The sequence below is a fragment of the Epinephelus fuscoguttatus genome, linkage group LG6 (assembly GCF_011397635.1).
Source record: "Epinephelus fuscoguttatus linkage group LG6, E.fuscoguttatus.final_Chr_v1".
In the NCBI taxonomy this organism is placed as follows: domain Eukaryota; kingdom Metazoa; phylum Chordata; class Actinopteri; order Perciformes; family Serranidae; genus Epinephelus; species Epinephelus fuscoguttatus.
Window position 1 is genome coordinate 13,095,645 of NC_064757.1, and position 24,096 is coordinate 13,119,740.

At 40.8% G+C, this 24,096-nt stretch overlaps 1 protein-coding gene across 1 annotated transcript in view; it reads right to left on the reverse strand.

The window, feature by feature from the left end:
• The window catches only part of hk2 (hexokinase 2), a 37,273-nt gene extending 14,455 nt beyond the window's left edge, over nucleotides 1-22,818 (reverse strand). Inside the window, exons 1-12 of the mRNA XM_049577960.1 lie at nucleotides 22,522-22,818; nucleotides 20,589-20,751; nucleotides 12,984-13,132; nucleotides 10,841-10,960; nucleotides 9,289-9,384; nucleotides 6,803-6,902; nucleotides 5,459-5,642; nucleotides 4,174-4,335; nucleotides 3,175-3,408; nucleotides 980-1,284; nucleotides 721-869; nucleotides 90-209 (exon numbers count right to left, since the gene is read on the reverse strand). Coding sequence (XP_049433917.1) covers nucleotides 90-209; nucleotides 721-869; nucleotides 980-1,284; nucleotides 3,175-3,408; nucleotides 4,174-4,335; nucleotides 5,459-5,642; nucleotides 6,803-6,902; nucleotides 9,289-9,384; nucleotides 10,841-10,960; nucleotides 12,984-13,132; nucleotides 20,589-20,751; nucleotides 22,522-22,584 — 1,845 coding nt within the window. The 5' untranslated portion in view covers nucleotides 22,585-22,818. The remainder of the gene's footprint in view (nucleotides 1-89; nucleotides 210-720; nucleotides 870-979; nucleotides 1,285-3,174; nucleotides 3,409-4,173; nucleotides 4,336-5,458; nucleotides 5,643-6,802; nucleotides 6,903-9,288; nucleotides 9,385-10,840; nucleotides 10,961-12,983; nucleotides 13,133-20,588; nucleotides 20,752-22,521) is intronic.
• Nucleotides 22,819-24,096: the final 1,278 nt, after the last annotated feature.

A 24,096-nucleotide genomic window follows, 5' to 3' on the forward strand; every position in this document is an offset into this window, starting at 1 on the left:
TGGGGCTTCAGAACAGAAGTCCACAAACCAATGTGGGATATGTATGACAGCTAATCTTACACTTCATGAATAATCGAATCAAACATTACCTGATCCAGTTTGCTTTGATGACAGGGGAAGGAGAATGTAAATCCCAGAGGTAATGACGTTCCTCCCATGCCCATGTATTCCAGAAAGTCGGCCATGCAGTGCACAATGTGGTCAAAAAGCTGGCACACAAGAAGAAAACAAACAAAGGAAAAAACAACAACAAACATTAGCAGGTTACAAACAATGTACCATCTCTCTATCAAGTGGGTTACCCTCAGTTATACAAAAATGTCTTACATAGTACAAGGAGAGAGAAAAGCACGTTTCTCTATTGTCCCTCTCCTGTGTGTCTCCTTGTGTGTTGATTTAATATTTGTGATAACCATGCAACACACTCTCAGACATGATAAGTACTGCACATGTCTCTGTTATCAACAACAACATTGATAAGACTATTTTTCTGGTATACTAAAGTTAAATACCTTTATAAGGAAACTAAACCACGTATAAATCAATACAAGTGTTTGATACAATAAACAATTTACAGCACTCCTTCTGTTTGAGGACCGATCTTTAAACATTGACAGAAATAATTCAACCCCACAAACATGGCAGAGGTCCCTCAGTTCCATCCTCTAAGTTGTTGTAAACACTGATTAAGTGAAATACTAAACGACTTCTTTACTTTACCTCTTCCCCTGTGCCCTGCATAGTCTCTTGTGGGATAGTGTAGATCTTTTGGTGCATGTCCACATCGTGTTTCTTTACACTTCGCACTCGCACCAGCAGCACCCGAAAGCTGGAGCCCCCAAGGTCCAAAGCCAAGAAGTCGCCATGCTCTGATGACAATAATAAAAACAACAATTCCAGACATGTACATTAAAGCATCACAAAAAAGAGAAAACTGAACTCAACAACAAGTCAAGTGGAATGTGTGTTTGTCTCTCACCTGTTCCATCTGGTGTGTCACGCACATAAGTGGGAAGCATCTTTACACTCGCCTCCTCATGGGTTTGCTTTGACAGGCCTCGCACCATCTCCTCACTCATTCGTCTCTTCACCTCCAGCAGCTGTTCGCGGCTCAAACGCAAGGTGTCGAGAATGCGCTGACGCTCAGCATTCTGAGCGGCAAGACGGTAGGCTACTGCCGTTACCATGGCTGCACCCTTCCCACTGCCGCACTGTGACTGCAAAAAACGCACGTCACAGTCCGGCACAAGTCGCCGTGCCATTTTGTGGAGCCTCCTGGAAAACCTAAGAAAAGGACATACATTTAGTTAAATCTTTGTGGTTTTGTATTTTATCTCTATTATCCCGTGTCTTTTGCACAGCTTGTGACAGTTTGAAGGTTAAAAAGTGCTGATTTATGCCAGGTCATTTATGATACACTCATTCAAATTCAATGAAAAAGCTCATTACCAGTAACCCAAATTACTCATGGTGTGTGTGAGTGGATATTATTAGCCCACATTATGATGAGTGAAAACATGAATGAATGTATGCACTCAGTGTTCACTTTCAAGGGACAGTTTGGATTTTTTGATGTGGGGTTGAATGAGGTCCTTATCCTATGTCAGTGTGTTACCTCCAGTAGATGGTGGTCAACACACCCTTAGTTTGGAGAAGCAGGCAGAGGTACTGGCTAGAAGCTAAGCAATGTACTGCTGTGGACAGGGGCAGCAGCAGCAGCAGCATAATTATCATGGCTACATGCCAGACCTAGATTTGGAGACTCTTGCAAGCCGCTTGAAAATATTCTTGTCTTGCTGTTTTATGGTGTGAGAACGCTGAGGTTCAAGTCTAAAGGTGCTCACAGACTCGGGCGTACTATAAGCGGAGCAGACTCCGCGAGGAATGTCCGCAGTCATTCGGGCTTTCATAGTCGAGCGCACTTCCTCGTTGTAACTTCCTGTAAAAATGTCCGTGAAAAATCCCTGCGATGTGAAAAATACATGCCGAGCAGTCACTGGTGCGCGAAGCGGAGTCCGTGCGGTTGTGAAATCTGAGCTTTGCGCACACAGGGCTTGCGGACGTCCGCTTTGAGTCTGCGTGGACCTCCGTGGAGTCCGTTCCGCATACGGTCCACCCGAGTATGTTCGGGCCTTATTTAGGTTAAGGCACAAAAAGCACTTGGCTAGTGCAGAGTATTCACAAATCTGGAGTTACTATCATGACACGACTCAGCAAAAGGTATTTAAGCCCCTAAAAAAAACTGTATACAGTGTATGCTATATAAAGAACATTTACACCGGTGACAAAAACAGTAATTTCCCCTCACACAACACAAGTGCTGCTGGTCTACCGCTGCCTCAATCGGTTAGTTTGTTTCTGTTATAGTGTGACTTTGGTGAATTTGAACTAACTCTTTGAAACATCAAAGTTACACAGTCACAAAAACTAACTGCCTGAGTAATTGGTAAAGAGCAGCTCCTGTGTCTCTAAGGCGTGATTACCGTTTTTGGCCCAAGAGTCTGGTGGCTTTGAAGACAGCATAAATAACCACTTTAGTTCTCCGTCTGAAAAGGCTGTCTCACAGGAGGGTAAGGCGGTGAAATTATTCTAAATATAGTGTATACTTAAAGTAATGGATTTTTTTTTTTTTTTTGGCCTTTTTTAAGGTGGCTTAATTTAATTTTGCTGCTGCCTCTGTCCACAGCAGTGCACTGCTTTAGCTCCTGTGCCAGTACTGGTGCCTGCCTCTCCAAACTGAGGGCGTGCTGAACGCCATTGACTGTAAGTAACACACTGACTATGGATACTCATCCAAACTATCCCTTCAACTACAGTAAAATCTAAGGGTTCTTTGTTTAGCAGAAAAAAAAAACAGGTGAAATAAAGATTTTGTTTGTGGATGTGCGTGCTCTTTCATTGCTTCTTTGTTTAGCAGTCCTCTCTGTCACCAACATTCACTTTCAATAAGAATATAAAATGCTATGTCTTAAAAACATAAGCATCCATACTAAGGTATTTTTGTGACAGATCAGACATAATAACTGTTTAATAAAAAAAAAAAAGTCAGATACATAATGTAGACTCAACACTAAACAACAACTGCAATTCACTGACTAAACTAAGCTCTACAGCTCAGATGTTTTTGTGTGTTAGTGAGATACACAAGACCCGATGGCATTTAGCAACACTTACTCTGGATGATTTTTGTAAACAGAGCCATCAACTCCAATAGTGGTGCGCAGTTTCTCGGCTGCTTTGTTATCCCGAATCTGGCGCAGCACTGCCACCAGAGTGGCAGCACACAAATGTGCCGCACGTGTAGATACTATCTGACACACCCTCTGAGTGGCTATGCAGTCCTCAACCAATGGGTTTAGACCAAGGCCCCGGAGCACCTTCTCCGCACTCGCCAGACCTTCGTCATCTCTGCAGGCAAAGCAGGACAAAAATCACAATCACTATAACTTTGACTGCTGGATGGATGGACATGTGACAGTGTCTCAGGAGTTTAAGTTGATTGTCCATTAATCACAGGGCTCCTCCTGGCCATGTGTCCAAGTGTCCTTGAGCAAGACTGTTGACACCAAATTGCCTCAGATGGCAAGGCCAGCATCATGCATTGCTACAATTGTTCGATCCCATCAGTGTGTGATTAATGGGTGAATGAAAAGTGAATTGTAAAGCGCTCTGGGTAAAAGTGCCGTATAGATACAGCCATTGACCATGAGACATCTGCCAGTACAACATCATCAAGGATTCAGAAGGGTTTCTTTTAACGGGTGCAGCAGATTTTTAGTCTCATCGTCCTGCTCATCTGAGTATCATGGAGATAGATGAATGTATATGCCAAACTTAGCAAGGCAAAATTCTACAATTACGATCACCAACAAAATGACAAATTCTGCAATATATTCAATGCAGTGATTTCTAGAGGGGTGTAAAGATTGCTCCAATTCTCTTAAATAATGCCATTTGAAAAATCAAAAAAATGATACTGTGATAAGTTGTCAGGTCAAAGTATAACAAACTGTTGCACTTCTTTAAGTCCTTTCAGACATGTGCTGTTCTTCAGTTCTACAAGGATATGATTTGTCTGCTTCTTACAATCCCACTTTACCCTCATTGCATCCAACCTTCTCAGACACACACACAGTGTCACACACACACACACACACACACACACAAACTGACCTGTCATTCTCAATGGCATAGATGTAGCTAGTGTTGAAGCTTCCAGTAGTGCAGAGCTCCGCTGAAGTCTTGCCCTGGAACAGGAGCTGCTCTTTGGTCATTTTCATCAGGATGAGACGCACTATTTCCCCCATGTACAGGCCGCTGATCATCTTCTCAAACCTGCATGCCAACACAAAAAAGTGGATCAAGATATTGTCACATGCATATTTACGAAGAGTTTTATCCACACATTAAACCTTGACCTATCAGACACTGTACACATGCACATACAAACACTAATGCAGCTAACTGAAAGCCTGGCAGATGCTGGACTCTCACAAAATCAGTAGAATCAAGTCAAGTCAAATCAATTTTAAATTTGTCCTATACATTACCATCAACAGAACAAGACTCTCATTAAATTCTGGACATTGGCATCATCACGCAATATCATCACTAAAAATACATTTATTCAAAGAGCAACTAAACCCCAGAGTTTTGGCTGAAGTGCCTCTAGCCTTGAAAAAAATAGGTAGGTAAATAAGTAGGTACTTTATTAATCCCGAAGGAAATTGCATGCCTCTAGAACATAAAAAAAAAAGTATCAGCATGGGCAGGGCCAGGAAGTTGATACTTAAATTATGGGGGATACACGATTTGTTTATATATACTGGTATTCTCCTTTTTTATTTACCAGTATTTTCTTCATTACATTAATACGTAGCCTTGGTATGATATTGGTGTATAATGTTTTTTTTCTATTATTTCTTTATGAATGTTTGCAACAAGTGTGGTATGTCATATCATTTGTACAGGCATCGTGGGTTTTTAAGATGATTTAAGAATTTTGTGTTGTTTATCAGAAGTCTGAGGAAGAGCCTCTGGCTCAAAATATTACACAGCATTAACATTTGTCTAACAGGAGCTACTTGTTGTGTGGATCTATTAATTTCTACTGGCTCAGTCTAACACATGAATCAATAATAATGCCTACGACTTTCTGTTTCATCTCACATATTTCTTCAGTTTTTCCCTGTTTATCGTGACATGACTGAACAGAAAATGAAAATGCACAATAAGGGAACCAAAGTTAGCAAAAATGTGTAGTGCAAAGTCATGCGAAGGTGTAAAGATCTTTACTTTTTATTTGGAAGCTACTAGTCATGGGCTAGAGATGCTTTGCTCATCTCATCTGGTTTTGCTCATGCTGTGTGTGGCTCCACTGATGTGAGCACACATCTGCTTTTCCCAGCACCGGGGCATTTTATGTAGTACCCAGTCAGACAGGCTCAAAGACACTCACAGCTGCTTGCCAGGGTTCAGAGATCCTGCGTCTATTTCCCGGTCAATGTCAGTGCGCAGGTCCTCCAGCGCACCATCATCTCCAAAAGCACCCCACTCTGTATTAACACACATCCGCCCCTCGTCACCGTCCAGCAGCTCAAGGTTCCTCATCTGCTCCATGTAGCAGGCATTGGTCCCCGTTCCTTGAGAGAGGGGATGTTATCATAACAATAAGACACAGAGACCCAAAATGACAAAACATTTTCCTGCAGCGTCTCTCAGTCATGTTTGAATCAAATTAATCAAAATGTCACCCTCTTCCATGAAGGCCACTAAAACTAACAATTACTCTCTATTTAGAATATCATACAGTATTTACTCTTTTATCTAAATGGAAAAAAAAGCCTGTGGCACCTATGAAGTTAGTGCCATTCTCATGAACATCTGTAGGTGCTCACTGGTGAGCCTGGAATGGTACTTGGTATTAATAACATTCATAGCTGAGAAGGCTGACTCACAGTGAAGCTATTACCATATGAACTGGACTCACTGTGCTCACTGTCTATAGCTGCGACTGTCAGAAAAAACAATGCTCCGTGAAGATTCTTATTAATCATCACTCGGTCTGGGCCCGGACCATGGTCCAACATGAGGTGATGTCCGCTCTAGGAGGTACAATTCTGCTTTTTTGTGAGAATGCTTTAGTATGCATATCACTGTTTAAATAGCTCTAAATCTGGCATATAAAATTAAATTTTACCTTGATACTAAAGCTAAGAGGAAAATCTATCAATAACATTACCAGATTGACAGGATAAAGGAGGAGCATCTACCCTTCCTGCACTCCTTTGGCTTATTTTTCATATTTCAATCTGCACATTTTACACCCTATTATAGTGACAGAGACAATGAATTGTAGGTTCAGCACATACACAGACGGGATCAATTAAAGGAAAGCATAAAGAACTGAGTGGAGAAACTGGAAAAATGCAAATGCTTCCATTCAGAGCATGAAGGCTCACTAGATGGATTAAAGAGCAAGAAAAGTCTGTAAAACACATGCTGTGGCCCTCACAGTCACCACATCCCGAAACAACTTCACACCAATGGGAGATTATTTTACTGTCCATCAGCATGGTCATGTTTGCCCCATCAACATTAGTACACAGTGGGCAGTGACAGACATGGCAAATGTTGGGCAGGCCACAAGGACAATTCATTTCTTCCCTGCACTGCTGCTCAGTGAGTATTGTTTCGCTTGCCTCCAGCATCACTATCCAAATGCTCTTTTAACTGGCATGTGAGCACAACACTTGCTGACCTTCACCAACTTGACTTACATTCACAGCTATATTGGACTCACCCACAATGAGGCCAATTTCACAGAGATGATCATCGTAGCCACAGGTCATCATGGTTCCCACTGTGTCATTAATTACAGCCAAGATGTCAACGTCAAAGTCCTGCAATGAGATTAAATTCAATTGTTTACATTAAAACCAACACAGACTTTGTTAAGTTTTATAGCTGTGTCAACAGGCATAAAGCTTTTGATTTACAGATTTGCTGGACTGGACAAATATTAAGTTAATATACAATATCTTGCAAATATTTAAAAGTATTTCAAATGACTGGTACTTACATTCAAGCTTGTTAAATTTTCATAAATTTGGACCATACAACACTACAAAAGTAGTTTTTCAGTGTTTTCTTGACATTGTACAATTAAACTGTGCCTTATACAAGTGAAATGTCTTAAAGTGGACAGGGGTGATAATTTTGTTTTGTGTGGATGTGTTCTGATAATATTTTTGAAACAGTTGCAAATATTCATGGCTGTCTCTGACAACCCTTCATAGCTCAACGCATCAGCTCCTCTAGTCGTTACCTGGGTCACTTGCACAAGCTGCATGAGGAGGTGGCTTGCACATATAGGCTTTGACTTGAAGTATTACTTTAAGATACTGCTGCATTTCCATTACCACAGTGGCCAGCAAGGTTCTGGATCACTGGAAGAAACACCTACTGTATGTTCTGATGCAGAACACTGTTAGAGAAGGCAGGCACGTCCCTGTTGGGAGACGCATCTCTAAAGGATGTTGCCACTAGGTAAAAAGGTGGTAAGTGTGCACTCGTCAAAAATGACAGCAAGACAGAAAGCCACAGAGAATTAATAACTGTGAGCTGTGAAGAAGTGTCATTCCCTCAGGACTCTCCACATCATGTCAAGTGGCTACATGACCACTCCATCCATCCTGTATGCTGAATGTGTTTGTTGCAAGACAGAATCTTTACTTCTTACAGTTATGATACTCATTATATGTGCATGTTTCATCTTGACTTGATTTAAAAACAGGGCTGAGCTCAGCTGCTCCCCACTGAAAAGCTTCTGACGAGAAGTGAGTCAGAAGTGATGGGTGGTGTGCCCTGCTGCTTGTTACTGAGAGCCGCCACTGCTGTTTTGAGCTCAAATTACCCACAAGCTACAATCAGAGAGGATAAGAGCAGCAGTCTCCTCAAACTTAGCCTGTCCTTTGTACTCAAGGATATATATTATATTCTTTTGTACATTTTTGCTCTGCGGCTCTGCATCCAGAGACTGTTATTGTTGTATATTACTATTTGGTGTCATTTTCTAGTTGCTTATCAGTTTATCTGTCTTGTGTTTTCACTCCAGTGTTTAGTGTCTTTGTGTTTTTCCCACCTTTGTGATTGTCTGCCTCGCCCAGATTAGCTTCACCAGTCCCTCATTATCATTGTGTCCCTAGTGTGTCTAATTATTAGTCTGTGTGCACCTTTTTTTCTGTGCCAATTAGTTTTCATACCCCAATATAAATGTTTCAGCCTGTGTCCTTGTGTCAGTGTTTTAATAATGGTTGGTATTTCTGGTTTTTGGATTATGCTTGTCTCCTGATCTTGTTTTTGCCATCTCCAGATGGATTTGTTTGCTTTGCCTCTGCTTGACCTCCTGTATCGCCAACCCTTTCCAGCAAATAAAGACTGTGACTTTCATTTAGTTTTTTGGTGTCTGTTTCAAGCATTTGGGGCCAGTTCTTGTGTTGCTGTTATACCAACCAAGACAGTAATATCACAGTTTTAGGTTGCAAGTATTGTTCTTAAATTTCTCTGCTTTAATGTCATAGGCTAAACAACTGTTGCGTCTTCTACGTCGCCTCTGCACCTGCGTGAGAGGAAACAACGCAAAAAGGGAAACTGGAGGTCAGAGGAATGCATGAGATACACAAAGTAGCGGAGTGAGAGAGTGCTACATCCTGTCAGCCGAGGGGTTTCCTATCTGTGCAGCCGAGCACCGCAGCATCTCCATGGACTATTACGTCCAGACGGTCCCAGTGTTTCCTCCGCAGGCTTCACTTCATTCAGCTGCCCGTCAAACTCGCTGCTTCTTCCCACTTTAACCTGAATAACAAACTGGGGCTAGCTGGGAGGCTAGCGGAGGCTAACTGGCTGTGCTTTCCCCTGGTCATGCTGCGGCTATTCAGGTTCAGAAGTGGAGCCTGAGGAGGAAGCACCGGTTAGCCCCGGTTTCACTACAGGCAGATTCACTCGCTACAGGGACGAGGGAATAAAAACTGAACAGCCAATCAGAGTGATCTCTCTCAACGACAAGCTCCGCTGCCGATTCAACATGCTCAATCAGCCGAAATGCTGCTGATGCGCCGATGGTGGGGGACACACCGCAAAAACTAGGGCGACAGACGCTCACCGACGGCCTGACTGTGACCGACGGCCAACCGTGGGCTTGGTGTGTCAGGGCCTTTAAGCTGGTTTGAGTGCTGGTTTGGGACGGGCTGGTAATCAGGGCCATGAAACTAGACATTTTACACTTACCCCTCGCTTTTTGATGGATTTCTTCAGAAGGCTGACCACATCCTTTCCCTCTACTCCGCTTGCCTTGAAGCCTTTGGTCCACGACACCAAAACACTCTGCAAACAGGAAAATAAAGTCAGAGCAGAACTACTATTATCTGCCAATCTAATTTCAGCCCTGTCATATGTTCTCATTAAAGTCATTCAACAAACTGATTACACAGACCTCACCAAGCATAAATGGACAAAAGTTAAAAGTTGACTCTTTGCTACAAAAAAACACAAACAAACTAATGTGAATGGCTAATTACTATGTAAATCCAAAAACCATATTTACTAAGAGGCTAGACATACCTGATGTTGTTGTATCACATGAAAATCTAATGTGATATACAGCTGTATCACTTATGTGTTTGTTTTATTGACAATACTGTATAATGCTGAGTACTTCATACTGTAAGGCAAGGGTTAGCAACCTCTGACACAGTGCCAGTGTGAGCAGGCAAAGCCATTTTCACTGGCACTTGACACAGCAAATACTGAACTACATTGTTGCCATGTCACTTTGTTAATTATAACATTAGTGTGGTCCCATAGTTATAAGATGCTAAATTTAGGTGTGCAGTAAATTGGATTAAACAAGCACGGTGAATTATTGTTGACATGATAAAATGTTGAATCTGCATTTACAAAAGACAGCGCACAATTCATTACGAATGATCCTTGAGCTGTGCAGATGTACCGTAACCTGTAACCACACGGAAAAGAAGAGACCACGCCACACCAATATGCACGTTTCATGCAAGCAAATCTCACAGGCCTTTCCAGGACAACGGAGATCGGGTTCATTGCCAGAGGAGACTGAGCCTTATGTGAATTTTGCTGTGAAAATGCATGTAAGACCTCAAGGGTAAAGCATGAAAATCTCAATATCAGATCCATCTCTACCTGCGTAAAATGCTTTCTCCCACCTCATCCCTTCAGTCATAACTGTATGTGACTGTGACCTACTGTTATGTAGCTATAGGTGTGCTCCTATTGTCTGCTGCTGCACTGGTTATCATTGCACCATTTTGCATTACACATTTAAAAATATTTAGGAGGACTATTCATATAATCTCATATTCTACACCTGATTTGTGTCTGTATCTGAAGAGAACGTGCCTCTGCTTGTACTTTATTTCCTCTTATTTTGCTTTGTTTGGGGGACGTTTCTGGGTGTCTACATTTGGGTAGTGGTATGCAGCCCCCAGCCAACAGCAGCATGAGGTCAAGTCTATGAAAACATAGCGAACAGGTTACACCGCCATCTACATTTCTCTCCCCTGCGCGCATGTGTAATGCTTTTTTAATAAAATAAATGAGTCTCTGTTTGAGTTGTTGGATCAAACAGCCCGTTACGGACAAGTTGGCCCCTATTGTTTAGGCTACAGTAAAGCTGCACTAATGTTCACTGTATGGTGTACTGACAAAACTTCACTTCAGTGTTTCTGTACAAGATGATGACGACCAGGTTTCAGATATGGTTAAAATATTACTTTTAAGTAGATAAGAGAACTTGTAAATCACTCACCTCATCCAACTTGGTTTGCTGACAGGGGAAAGAGAAGGTGAAACCCAGAGGCAGCTTTTTGTCCTTTATGCCCAACTTCTCCATGAAGTTAGCCAGACAATCAGCTACGTGATCAAATAACTACAGGAGAGAGAAAAGATAGTTTTCTTAACAACCAAGAGCAAAATTCGAGGGTTTCATTTTCAGTATAGTGAGTGTGTGTTTTCATTAGTAGAAGTAACATTTGTATAAGTAAGATTCCTAATAATAGTAGTGGTGTGGTTGCTGTATTGCTGGCTGTCCTTTCTCTTTATCATCTGCAATCAAAGGCCATGTATGCGCTTTCAAGCAACTCTTTCTGTTCAGTTTACAGATTTGAAACTGTACAATAAGAAATCAAAAGAGGAGACAACATTTTGGGACAGGCAAAAATGAGTGGTAACCAATGACGTTATGAAACACGAGTTCAAGATGGACAGTTCTTGAAATAACTGAAACCGTATGACTGATTTTACTGCTGAGTAGCACGCACTGGGGCAATTTGGGACCTCCAAGTCTGAGGCTATGGCTGGAAAACACTACTTGAGAGAGGGACATCAGGAATTCTTTACTTAGCCTGCTGCACCTGCAACCTGGTCCGACTAAGTGGATGAAAATGGATGGATAGTATATGATATTTAGCACCGCAAAACAAAATGCGATTTTTAAAAGGGGGTTTGTTTTCTGTCTGTGCAATCACATTTTATAGACGTGTTACTGTTGACCAATTTTCAAGGTTGGTCAACAGGATTTAGGCTCCCTGTAGTTTGGAGAGGGGTTGAAGCTTTCTAATGGATGGGTATGACCGTATAAAAAGGTATTAAAAAATGGATACCCCCAAGCCAAATGACTCCCACAGACACTCAGACATTTCACCAGCAGTGCGGTATTAATAGGAAGCTCTCTGTGATGCTGCGATGGTAAAGGGCACACTGTAACCACTGTGCTGCTTTGGTGTGTGTGTGTGTGTGTGTGTGTGTGTGAATCAACATAGTCTCTGTGTTGGGACTCGAGCACCAAACGTTTGCCCACAGCCCACAGAGGAATAATGTATCATTATTAAAACCTAGCACTGGATGTGTGCCAATCGATAGTCATATTAACAATCACCAAATAAAGAGATACTTCCTAATGCTTCTGCCTATTTAAAGACAATTCTCCGAGTGGCTGTGTGGCAAAATATGTAATACTAGTCTATACTGTACATCCTAACCAGTCTGCTAATCCATGAGTCATTACCTTAATATGTGCTTTAGTTAGAACTAAACAATCATGGAAAACAGCCTAAGCTCTTCTTCATGTCTGTACCTTCACACGCCTGAAAGCTGTGTCTGGTCTCTGATCTCAGATACTGGTCCAAATAACATTTAACATTTAAGGAAGTAGACAGCCACCTGACTCAAAAATGGATGAGTGCATGGTGAGTCAACATGTGCCACTCCACCTCTTTAAGTAAATTAAACAATGGTGTTGCGTGCACTGAATGCAATCGGACATTTTCACACACCATTCTTACTCCTGGCAAAAGCTTTGCTCTGTCAACTGTGAAGGGAGTAATCTTAAAGATAGTGAAAGGTTCTGATAGCAGGGTCCATTTCCGTTTTCCGGTCGGCAAAATATCCAATTTGGTTAAGGTCTGCCATAATCAATGTCTTCTCAAACCTTTTATCAGTCCCTGTTTCTTATATCAAAGACCAATGTTGAAAACATGCAGATAATGTTGGCAGACTTTTCATTTACAGCCATGACTGACAGTTGTAACTAATTAAAGTTAAGTTCTGTCACAGCTACACAATAACTTGCGTCTGTAGGATAATGTGCTCTCCAAGCAACTGACAGTACTCTGCCAAAGGCTGTGAATCAAGAGACACATCACTCAGCCACCGACAACTAAACTGTGTCTTAGTACTTCTACAGAATGCCAACTCTTCTCTAGAGAAATTATCCAGCTGATGGCATGTTAAATACAGAAGAGTCTCAGTTTAACATATCAGATATATCAAATCAATATTTTAACATGATCTCTGACAAGAGGTAGTGCACTGACACCACAGGTGACAGGTTGTGTTTTGCTGACAACAGTGTATAGTCAGTGTTATTGTGTGTAATGTGTAATGTCTCTTACTTCATTCCCGCAGCCTCTCATGATGTGTTCAGGAATGGCATAAATCTGATCTTCCATCACCACCTCTTGCTTGCCATCAGCCTTAACTTTGACTAGGAGCACCCGGAAGTGGGATCCGCCGAGATCAAGTGCCAAGAATTCCCCTTGCTCTTTGTACGAAAACAAAAATATATAATTACATCATATATTACAAATCTTTCTTTTGCTGGTGCACTGCTATGTTTTTTAATCACCTCCGACTGTCAGTGGAACTGCTTGTAACTTTGGCAGGTATATGTACTGTATTAGAAGTAGGGCTGCAACTACTGATCATTTTCATGATTGATAAATCTGCATACAATTTTCTTTACTAATCCATTCATCTATTTTGTTCGTAAAACATCATGAAATTGTAAAAAATAAAAATACAAAAATCACAATTTCCAAGAGCCCAAGGTAATCTTACTATAAAATGACAAAAACTCTGTCTGTGGGTGTGTCTGTTGTTCCACGTTTTTGTGAAATTTGGCACAGTGGTAGAGGGTCATGGGAGGATGCGAATGAAGCAATATTACATCAATTGGCCAAAGGGGGGCGCTATAGCAACCGCTTGAAATTGCAAACTTTCAACGGGCATATCTCATGCCCTGTATGTCGTAGAGACATGAAACTTTGCACAGACATGCCTCTTCTCATTAAGGCTGTCAAAACTGCTCAAAAATGACATTCGAATATTCCTTCTAAAAATAACTCATAGGTTCGAACCATTCGAAATTTTTTTTTCGCATTATGTCCACAAGAGGGCAAACTAATACAAAGAAACATACTTGTATATGTATTAATACAAGGAAACATAACTACCTGTAGGTATTTTTATTTCAACATAAACGTCTTTGAAAACATTTACATACCTACACATTAAAACACATAAAACAATTATCTATAACATAATGTTAGAAACAACCACGGACCTCTCGCTCGCCCCCCCTCTCTGACCCGTCAGGCCACACCGCTCACGGAAGCGCTGCGAAGAGTCTCGAAGCGCCATGCAGCTCCATGGCCGGCTCTGGTCTATTTTCTGCGCGAGCCGCGAGCGGATGTGTCAAGCCGGGTGACGGAGACAACAGCTGGGAGCAGAACCGCTTGTCCAGCGCGTTCAGTGCAGCGGCCCAGGCCAACGCCCAGTCGCAAAGCAAAGAGGACAGCTGCAGTGGTGTTTTTTTTTCTCTCCACAATCGAATATCAATTTTCACATTCGAAGTATTTAAGTCAATACAACATATAAACACTTTAACTATCTGCCTTTCAACATGCTTCCTCAACTATTAATGTACAGTTTTACTCCACTAACTATCCCACTATTGGCTTATTGGCTGTACTTTCAATAAAGCAATCGTACTATCAAATTCACAAAAATTCTGTCTGAATACATTGCTCTTCTTAATGGGTTCAGTTGACTCATTAAATTAAGTTGACTGTATCCCAAACACACACCATGTGAAACTGTACGTGGGCAACTGTGCACTCAATGGGTATGGACTAGTGTCTTCAAGTTGCTCCTTTTCTCTGCCCAACAAACAATAACATAAACATATTACATTTATAATCTTTTTTAATCCTTCAATTTGAAAAGCTGGAACAAGCAACTATTTCGCATTTTTGCCTGAAAAAGAACTCTGTTGATCGATTAATCAGTCAACAGAATAATTGTTCCAGCTCTGATCAGAAGTGTGCTCGTGCATATGTGTACTCTTATGCGCATGATAGTATGATAGTAAAGCTAGTGTACCTTGAAATTATATAATAATAATAATAATAATAATAATATTAATATAGTCACAGCACAAAGACATTACAGACAAAACAAACCAAGAAGCTGTTGATGGAGGAAAGAATAAAATTAATTAAAATCGACAATCAGCACTATACAGTTTTTTGTGTGTCTGTAGACATGGTCTTCAGCATGTATAGATTAAAAAAAAAAAAATCAATGCATTAATTCCACATAATACGTACATATATATATTCACACCAGGACTTGTATCTACCTCTGAATGAGATTCTCATAAAATGGCTGTCTCAATGTTCTCTGGAAAACATTCAACCACATTGTACCTCTGGCTTTACCTCAGTCACTGTGGTCAAGGTAAGTGCTCGTCAAAAGCTGTGTGATTAGAAAGTCACTATTGAATTGATGTTCTCTGTAAAAACTGAATCACCAGAAATCATTATTCTGCAGCACAGACCTGCTGTGCCACTGCTCTGTATGAGGTTCAAATTGTCGAGCATGTACTAACACATCAGGATCCCACTTTCCCTTTTTTAATAGTAGATATTTAGACTGGATTTGTCACATTTCCAGACCTGAACAAAAAAAACAAAAACAAACCATTTGACTGTCTACATGGCTACTGGATACCACTGGAGGTAAGGTAAGATCAGAGTCAGAATATACAAGGAATTTGACTCAATTTTTAAGTCACTCTCAATGTAGTTACAACAATTTACAGGAAGTCACAGCTAAAGACAAGGACAACAAAGCTGAACAAACATAAAAACAAACACACAACCATTAAATACAAGTAGGTGAAAAATACTGCGAAGGAATAAATATCGAATGGGTGAAGTGCTAGATTACTTTATATACATGAAGTGGATGGTTATGTACAGTATTGCATTTATATATGTGTATAAAAAACACTGAAATTACACATATGCAAACATGTCAACACAGTTTGTATTTTAAACTCGTATCTATAATTTGTAATTAAGTGGGTGCTTCAGTGTGTTTCTAGTTGTTATGGCGTACAGTGTTTTGTCAAGTCCATAAAGAGGTGAGAAGTTGGAACAGGTTGCGGCCTGTATCCTGATTTTGGACGTGTATATGTCATGGATAAAGGCACCAATGATTTTTTTCAGTCCTGACAATCTGTTATTAAGGGCCGGGCAGCCTAAGCTGCCAGCACCCTATTGTTTTGCTGCATGTTCTTCTTCTTCTTCTTCTTCATACTTCATACATCATACTTCCCATGCGCGAACAATCACCAAACTTTGCACAAAGGTCCAGTCCCATGCCAGATTGCCTCAGCTGCCAGGCCAATAGTCCTGATGGTGGCGCTACAGCAAGCCTCTAAAGTTCAAAATTTTGAAAATTCACAACAAATCAACCATATGTGCTACAGATATGCAACCTTCACCAAAATGTAGCCCCAATACTGAATAAGTTAATTTAAACCTATTGCAAATTATGAAGTCCATCACTCTGTTTTTTTTCAAAAACTGTAAAACTTATTAAACCTATCTCCTCCCACAATTTTTGCTCAATTGACACCAAACTTGCTACAGAGCATCTTCAGACTGTCCTACACAAACAATCCACACACATTTCTGATTTATCGAAAATTGAGTCAAAATGTTTGACTGTAAACGGTATTGTAAACATATACTTGCAAATTCTTGCTAAATACATTTTCAATGTTCGTTAAAAAAGGACTAAATTTTGGAGTCATGGTAGATGATGTTTGGAAAATATCATAATTTTATTTCAAAAACTGAATTTTTCATAGCATTTTGAATTTCGCTCTTAAGTCAATGCAAAAATGGCATTTTTAAACATCGGTTTTTCACTTATGGAGCCAATAAATCATTGCTAAAAACAAATTACCAACATATCCATGCTGTCTAGATGCAATTTGTGTATTTTTGGATTTTTGTCTTAATAACTGAATTTTTGACAGCCGTTTGAAATCTGCCTTTACACACTAACAGCTGCTGTCTTGCACACTTAGTCAATTTGGCTTAGTCAATTTGTGAAGCTACATGTGACATTTCTGTTTGCCAATTACCTCAGTGAGATAGAGGATGGTTCTTGGTGTTGAAGACTGTGAGTTCAAGTCTCAGCTCGTGTAACATTTCCATATGAGAAATCTACCCAAACTTTTCATAAAGGTCCAGTCCCATGCCAGATGTCCTCAACTGGAAACACAAGCCAATAGTCCTGATGGTGGCGCTACAGCAAGCCTCTAAATTTCAAAACTTGAAAATTCATAACAAATCAACCATATGTGCTACAGCTTTGGAACTTTCACTTTGAAATTTGCTTTTCCATGGCATGGATGGCTACTGTCTGGCACCCCGATGCTTGGCTTAGTCAATTTGTGAAGCCACACATGAACTGTCACTTGCCAATTAGCTCAATGAGATAGAAGATGGACCTCAGTCTCGGAAGCTGTGAGTTCAAGCCTCAGCTAAGGCAGAACGGACATTCTAATGTGAAAGTCCTATGTTCAGGCATCATGCTATGTGGATTAGAGACTACCAAGGTCAAAATAACTATGATCCAGGCAGTTTCGCGGAGAGACAAATACTCTTTATCAACACTTTTCCCTGTTATCCCTTGTCTCTTTTCCCTGTTTATTTGGCTTAGCTATCAGTCAATATGCAGAGTCTATCCAATAGCTACTTTTACATTTTAAAAAATGTTTTCATCTTCGTCACCATGGATAATGTTTAGCTTTAGCTAGATCAGGCCAGTTTGTTCATAATTGCTAGCAGTTATTGTTATTCTTACTTTCTTGTTCTTGAGTTTTTTCTTTCCTTTGTATATTATGAGTCTGATTACTTCAGCCACTCATCCACAATTTGAAGGGCATGCCATAATTATATGATGTAACTTCTATGTTGTGATATGCTTTGTTTTAGTGTGTGTTGCTCAGAATTGCCTAATTTTGCCTAAAATTGCCCAGCCCCGACCATTGCTGCGCAGCAGCTATAATTGGCTGTTTGTGTCCTGTTTGATGGCCGATCCAAACCACACAGTGATGGATGTACAGAGAACAGACTGAATGATTGTGGAGAAAAATGGTATCAGGAGCTTCTGAGGCAGGTTGAACATCCTGAGCTGGCACAGAAAGTACTTCCTCTACTGGGCCTTTTTCCTGATGGACTCAATGTTAGCCCATTTTAGGTCATGTGAGGTGATGGATCCCCAAAACCTTAAGGCTTCCACAGCAGACACACTGTGGAGTTGGGTGAATAGGGTAAGTGTTGGAGGGCTCATACTGACGTACAATGTCATCTCCACAATGCTGAGTGCATGCAGCTTCAGTTTGTTCTGACTGCAACAGAAATTGACACACCATCTGGGCCTGGTGCTTTCCTGATCTTCTGTCTTTGATAAAGATGACACAGTCACAGCATGTCTGAGTCAGAGCAGGTGAGGGATGTGAATGCAGGCTTATCCCACCTGCAGTAAAACATGCTGAGGTTGTTGGCCAGTTGAGGTCTTCACAGTGGGGGGGGGGGGGATCTCCTGTTGCTGATGTCCTGTAGGCCTCTCCACAGTGATGCAGGGTCACTGGCTAAAAACTGCTTTTCAACTTTTCAGTGTACAGTAGCTTTTCTTTGCTGTTCTGATCTCCTTCGTCGGTGTGTTCCTGGCCTGGTTGTACAGGATTCTGCTCCCATTTCTTCAGGCCTCCTCCTTGCCTGACAAAGCTGCTTGAGTTCAGCCACAAACCAGGGTTTGTTGTATGTGTGGTTAGTCAGTAAACACATGTGCTTACAAAAGATAAAATGTCACTGCCACTTTTTTTTGGGCAGGTTTTTGCCACCAGCCGCTGCTTATTTTCCCAGCATTCCCTGTGGCTCCACTGCTGCTGCATCAACGCTTTACTCACATTCAAGTGAATGAGAGGACTGACGTCTTCACCATAATGACCTGGTGTGAACGCTGCATAATTCAGGAGAGGATGAAGCACACAGTGAACAGAGTACCCCAGAGCTGCACAGGAAAGTGATCAGCATCCTTTAATATGGTGTAGCAATGATCCAATGTGCTGTCACCCATAATGGAACACTTAGTGTGCTGTCTGTATTTTGGCAGTTCATGGGGGTTGAAGTCACCTTTAACACTGAGCAGGGAGTATGGAAGTTTGTGTTACGTGGATGTTATTTGGTCGGTCAGATGTGTGTAATGCCTCTCTCAATAACACCTAAGGTGGAATAAACACACTGATCAAAATAAAGGAGGCAAACTCCTGTGGTAAAAAATGGTTTACAGTTAATGAAAGCAGTCTCTGAGTGAGGAGTGCATGTTTTCCTGACACTGACTATAATGTGCTCACCAAGCCAGGTTTTGGTGATGCACAGAGCACCAGATCTGGAAAAGTCTGTGTTTGCTCTCTTTCTTAACAGTTAAGTTTATATGCCAGTGTAGGAGTCAGGGTTAGGTGCGAGTTTGGAATTGTTGTTTTTATTTATTTTAAACAGACAGTAGTGCAAGTGTGAAAGACAGACACAATACTCCTGCTGGGGACTGAGTGCATTTTGCCCACCAGCAACTTTGGTAAACTACTTTAAGTATAATCATAAGGAACATTTCACACTTCTGTATTCACTGTATGAACAGTGACCAAACACATTCCCAAAAGGCAACATGTCACAACAGGCTATACAACTAAAAGCATATCTTATGCTATGAAATTAAAATACAAAATAAATAGAATAAAAAAATAGAACTTGTGCATTAGGAGGAATGTTACCATAAGTTCCACCTTAGCTATATGCCGATGTAAATACCAGCTGTGTCAGTAATTAGTTTATCCTGTTCGGCCTCTGCGCATAAAGGTTGCTTGAAGCAGCGAGGATAAAGAGTTGGGCTCCGACTTGTTTTCTCCTCATCCTGATGATCAGCTCACGTGGATGGATGATGCTGTCAAATGTGTGTTAACGTGTTGGATGTGTTCGCAATCACAGATGTTACAATGGAGGAGCAACACCGAGACAACTCTCACTCTGTTGCTGTTGTAGCTGACCGGGAACCTGCGGCAGGTCTTTCAGCTCCGCAGTCTCGTTTGTGCTCGCCATAGTGTGACTGACTCTCACGCCACTTTGTTTCTTGTGTGAACCTCAGCACGGATTGCTAACAGGGTACAGCTAAATGTGTCCGGCCAGAACTCATGCTTGTGAGCTCTGGCTATGAATTAGGTGCATCAGTGTTATAAATATCAGGTGCACTGGTGTGACTAATAAAAATGTTTAGCTGTACTTAACAGATTTATCACATGTACGACTGGAGTGCTAGAGCAGTTTATCTTTTTAGTGGCCAGAAAGCAGACCTTCACCAGATGTGCTGACGGGAGCGCAGTTTGAAACTCCCACTGTCGCAGTTCAACCAGCACTCTTCCCCCACTAGTGTCTTCTTTGTATCCCATGAGCTGCTGCTCCTTCGACTAAAAGCTCTGTAAATCTTCCCAGTTGAGTGAAAATTGGTGAAAAAGTAAATGCTCAGAAGTTCGGAAGCTGAAAAACTGCACACATAAACAAAGAAACAGAAAAAGTACCACAAAAATACCAGTGAGTGCAACAACAAGGTTGCTATCCGCAGCCCAAGATCCCATAGTGCCCAAGATTGATCTTTTAACTTAATTTGACCTATATAATATCATGGTTTTGCAGTCGTGTCTCTGAAACTACTGCAGCACACCTGAGTCTCTGTAAATGAAACGACCAGAGATTAACCCTGAACAGCAGTCTCATATGAATGGCTCTAACATGGGTTTACCATGTGCTCAGTGGATCCATTTTATATACAGTAGGTATCTCTTTATTGAAAAGGGGTATTACCTGTTCCATCAGGAGTGGAGAGCACAAACGTGGGCAGCATCTTGACAGCAGCTGTGGGGTTGGTGTCTCTGCACAGGCCTTTGTCCATCTCTCGTCGAAATCTTAGTGACAATTCCATCAAAGTCCTATCTGACAGCTGAAACTGGTGCAGGTATTTGTCCACCTAAGCCAGGGTAGAGAGGAGAAACTGTTAGATGCATGCAAAGAAGTCAATCACATCTTTCATTAGAAAAGAAATAGTCATTTATTTTTCTACTAAGTTCTGTATACTGTCTGTGAAGTGGATTATGTCAGTAGCAAAAGCAGCACATTAAATGCAAGGTGCACCTGAAATAGATGCAAAACAACTTTTTTTGTTTGCTCAAAAGCAGCTCTGCTCTTGCTACCTGACCCATAAGTGTGGATATTGTTAATTTAAATTGCTGGGAGCTGTATTCAGTGCTGCTCTGGACATTTTAGAAAATTCACAATTATTTTAAGGAATAATTTATGTACTTTAACAAGATGCAAACTGTATCGGCTTTTCTCCTAGGTCACCTTGGCCCCATTGTCTGACCATGTATCTTGGCAAAATATTGAAGACATACCATGTGTACAAAAAAACTGAAGGTTTTGACTCACATCACAGGCACAAACTGATCTGTGCTACACTACAATCTGAAACTGAAAAGGCAGGGAATTGCAGTATTCAGCCAGAAACAGCTTGGCAAAATCAGGTGAGAATGCCTTTTCTAGACCATGAAAACCACATTTCCCCATCCAATGTTATGACATTCAACAAAAAAGGCCCAGCCTACTACTAGCATGTTTTGTCTTACACAGCAGTTAATCTAGGGGTAAGGAGTGAGTGAAAGAATACAATAATATGACCCTGGCATTAACCAAAGAAACAGAGACATATGCCACGTTTTGTTTCAGGTGGTCCTTTTTTACTTTTGTGCAAATAAAAGTCAGCATTCTATCTATGTCTGTAATAACTTATTACAGTTATTAGAAGCGCTAGAGGCAGTGCACACAGACAACAGCAGTTTTTCAAGGTTGTGTGGGTAAACAGTGAAGTCCTGAATCAAGAAGAGCCATAATTCCTCCAATCCACCATTGAAAGGGAATGACGGCGAGGCAACAGAAAGCAACAAAAATAGTAGACCACAGGACACAAGGGTAAATAAGCTCCATTCAACTATTATTTACAAAGAATCAATATCACAGGCCAGTGTACTACAATGCCGTTACAGTGATATAATTTCTGTAAGTGACTGCACAAGACTGCGCTCAGAGATTAACTGTATTTACACCTTTGTTTTTCCAACTGTGTCATGTCAAAAAGGCATTCTGAAAGTTTTCATAGATAGGAATAGTAACTTTTTTTATTGTTATTCAACTTTTTTGTATTGATGCTTATAATTCTTGATAGACACTGCTGCTAGCTAGGACTTTTTTTTATCATATTATTGTGATTGCTGGTACATAATTGTATCTCTTCAGCCCACTGAATGTGAAATCAGGGCATTGCTGTAAAAGAGAAAGCTATTAATGCAGTAGATACACATATACACTGAATGTATTCACCACCATATGCAATGAAATACTACACATACTGTACGTATGTGTGTTACAGTATTGCCTCACAACTTCGTCAGTTCACAGCGCTGTTCAAGTACATGGTGTTTCAGGCACTGCAAAATACATCTTGTCCTCAGTCACAGGTGATGTTAATTACAGTGTGGTTGGTGTATGAGCGAGTTGGGACGGGCAGACATCACTGCTTTCATGTCACAACGTCACATGCTAGAAGTATAGCTACCTGCTGAACCCAGTGTCCTGCAGTGTTCACTGTCACACAGCAGGGCGACATCTTCAAATGTCCCGTCGGCACGGACCAAACGTCCCCAAAATAAACAAACCCAGTTGAGTGTTTTACACCAGTACTCACTTTATGCGTTTGGTCATCATGGAGTTCGGAACAGTAGTTAGCCAACAAACTCGGGGATAACATCTTTACTTAGTGATGTGTGACGACTTATGTCCTGCTCGTCCTCCTGCTTTACACTTGCGCAAAGTTGATCTACAAAAACAGCTTCTTAAAATAATAAATACAAAACAGAAATATTTTCACCCGCCGCTCGTTTTTGCTATCGTAAACTCGCGAAACAACACTCTAATGTTTGCTAAAAACGGAGTCGTACAAGGAAACTTCCAGCTTCCTGAAGTTGGTAGTTTGTTGACGTCATCCAGGACACATGGCGCTGATTGGTTGTAGGGAAGGAGCAACGTGACCTGTTTATTCCTTTATAATAATATTCCCCATGAGCGCACAGGGCGGTGGACAAAGAGTAGGATCAGAGCCTTGCAGCAAATGCCATCTCTGTGAAGCCGTTAATGTTCGTGTTTTGTCCTTAAGTTGGCATTAAAGGGTTAATTTAACTTGCAGTCATCCTGCTATGTAATTAAGCATAATGTAGACGCCCCTGAGTTGTAGGCCTTCTTGAGTTTATCCAGTTTTATAGCTACTCTTACTCTATTTTACAGCACTCATCATTCAGTTCAATATAAGGCCTTTTATTACAGCTGTAGTTTTAAATTACATAGTGCATTATGACTTTCCATACAGAATATTAATGATTATCTTATTAACCATGATGCATTTTACTGTAGGTTAAACCACCCAGCTAAGCTCCACCTCAACCAGCTAGCCACAACATAAAATGCTGCTCACATGTAATTTCATGGGTAATAATTTGTCAATGATAAAAGTAATAATAATAATTTCATGGTATAAAAGTGCCTGCTTTGCACAGCATTTTACATTTCATGCTTAGGCATATTGATTCTGCTTTTGCACTTAGTTTTTTTTATGCAGGACTTGTGCTTGTATCGAAGTATTTTTACACTATATATTTGTTTCTGCTACAGCAGTGGCGCAAGGTGCACACAACTATGACAGGCCCTTGTGCATGATATTGTGCTTCTTGCCACATGATCAGAGACTTGAAACTGGATAACATCAACATACATATTACCCAACAATCATTATTGCATATCTGTATGTACCAAAATATACCAAAGAAAATAAGAAATTATTAATATAATATAACAATTTTAATAGTAGTAAAAGTAATAATATTATAGTTTATTTGGAATATGCAAATAATTTTGTTATAGATGCTACTGACTATTTTACACTTATAAGGAGCCCATTCTCCAACCAACATATTGTTAGAGGGCCAACTCTCCTTATGGGCCCGCCCACCCCGGTGCAACTGCATTGTCTATATTTACACCCCTGTGTTACAGCATTTCACACGTGGATACTGTATGTTTGGACAACTTGATGACACTTCATGCCAGAGAATGAGGACATATAACAGGAGGAGGGGATGATATACAGCCGACACCTCAAGTCTTCGAGATACTGAGCATGAAGAGGAAGACCTGTGTGTTTGATCTTGTTTTTGCAGTGTTGCTTTTAATGGTTTAGTTATAAAGATGATCCCCAGTTTGACTTAAG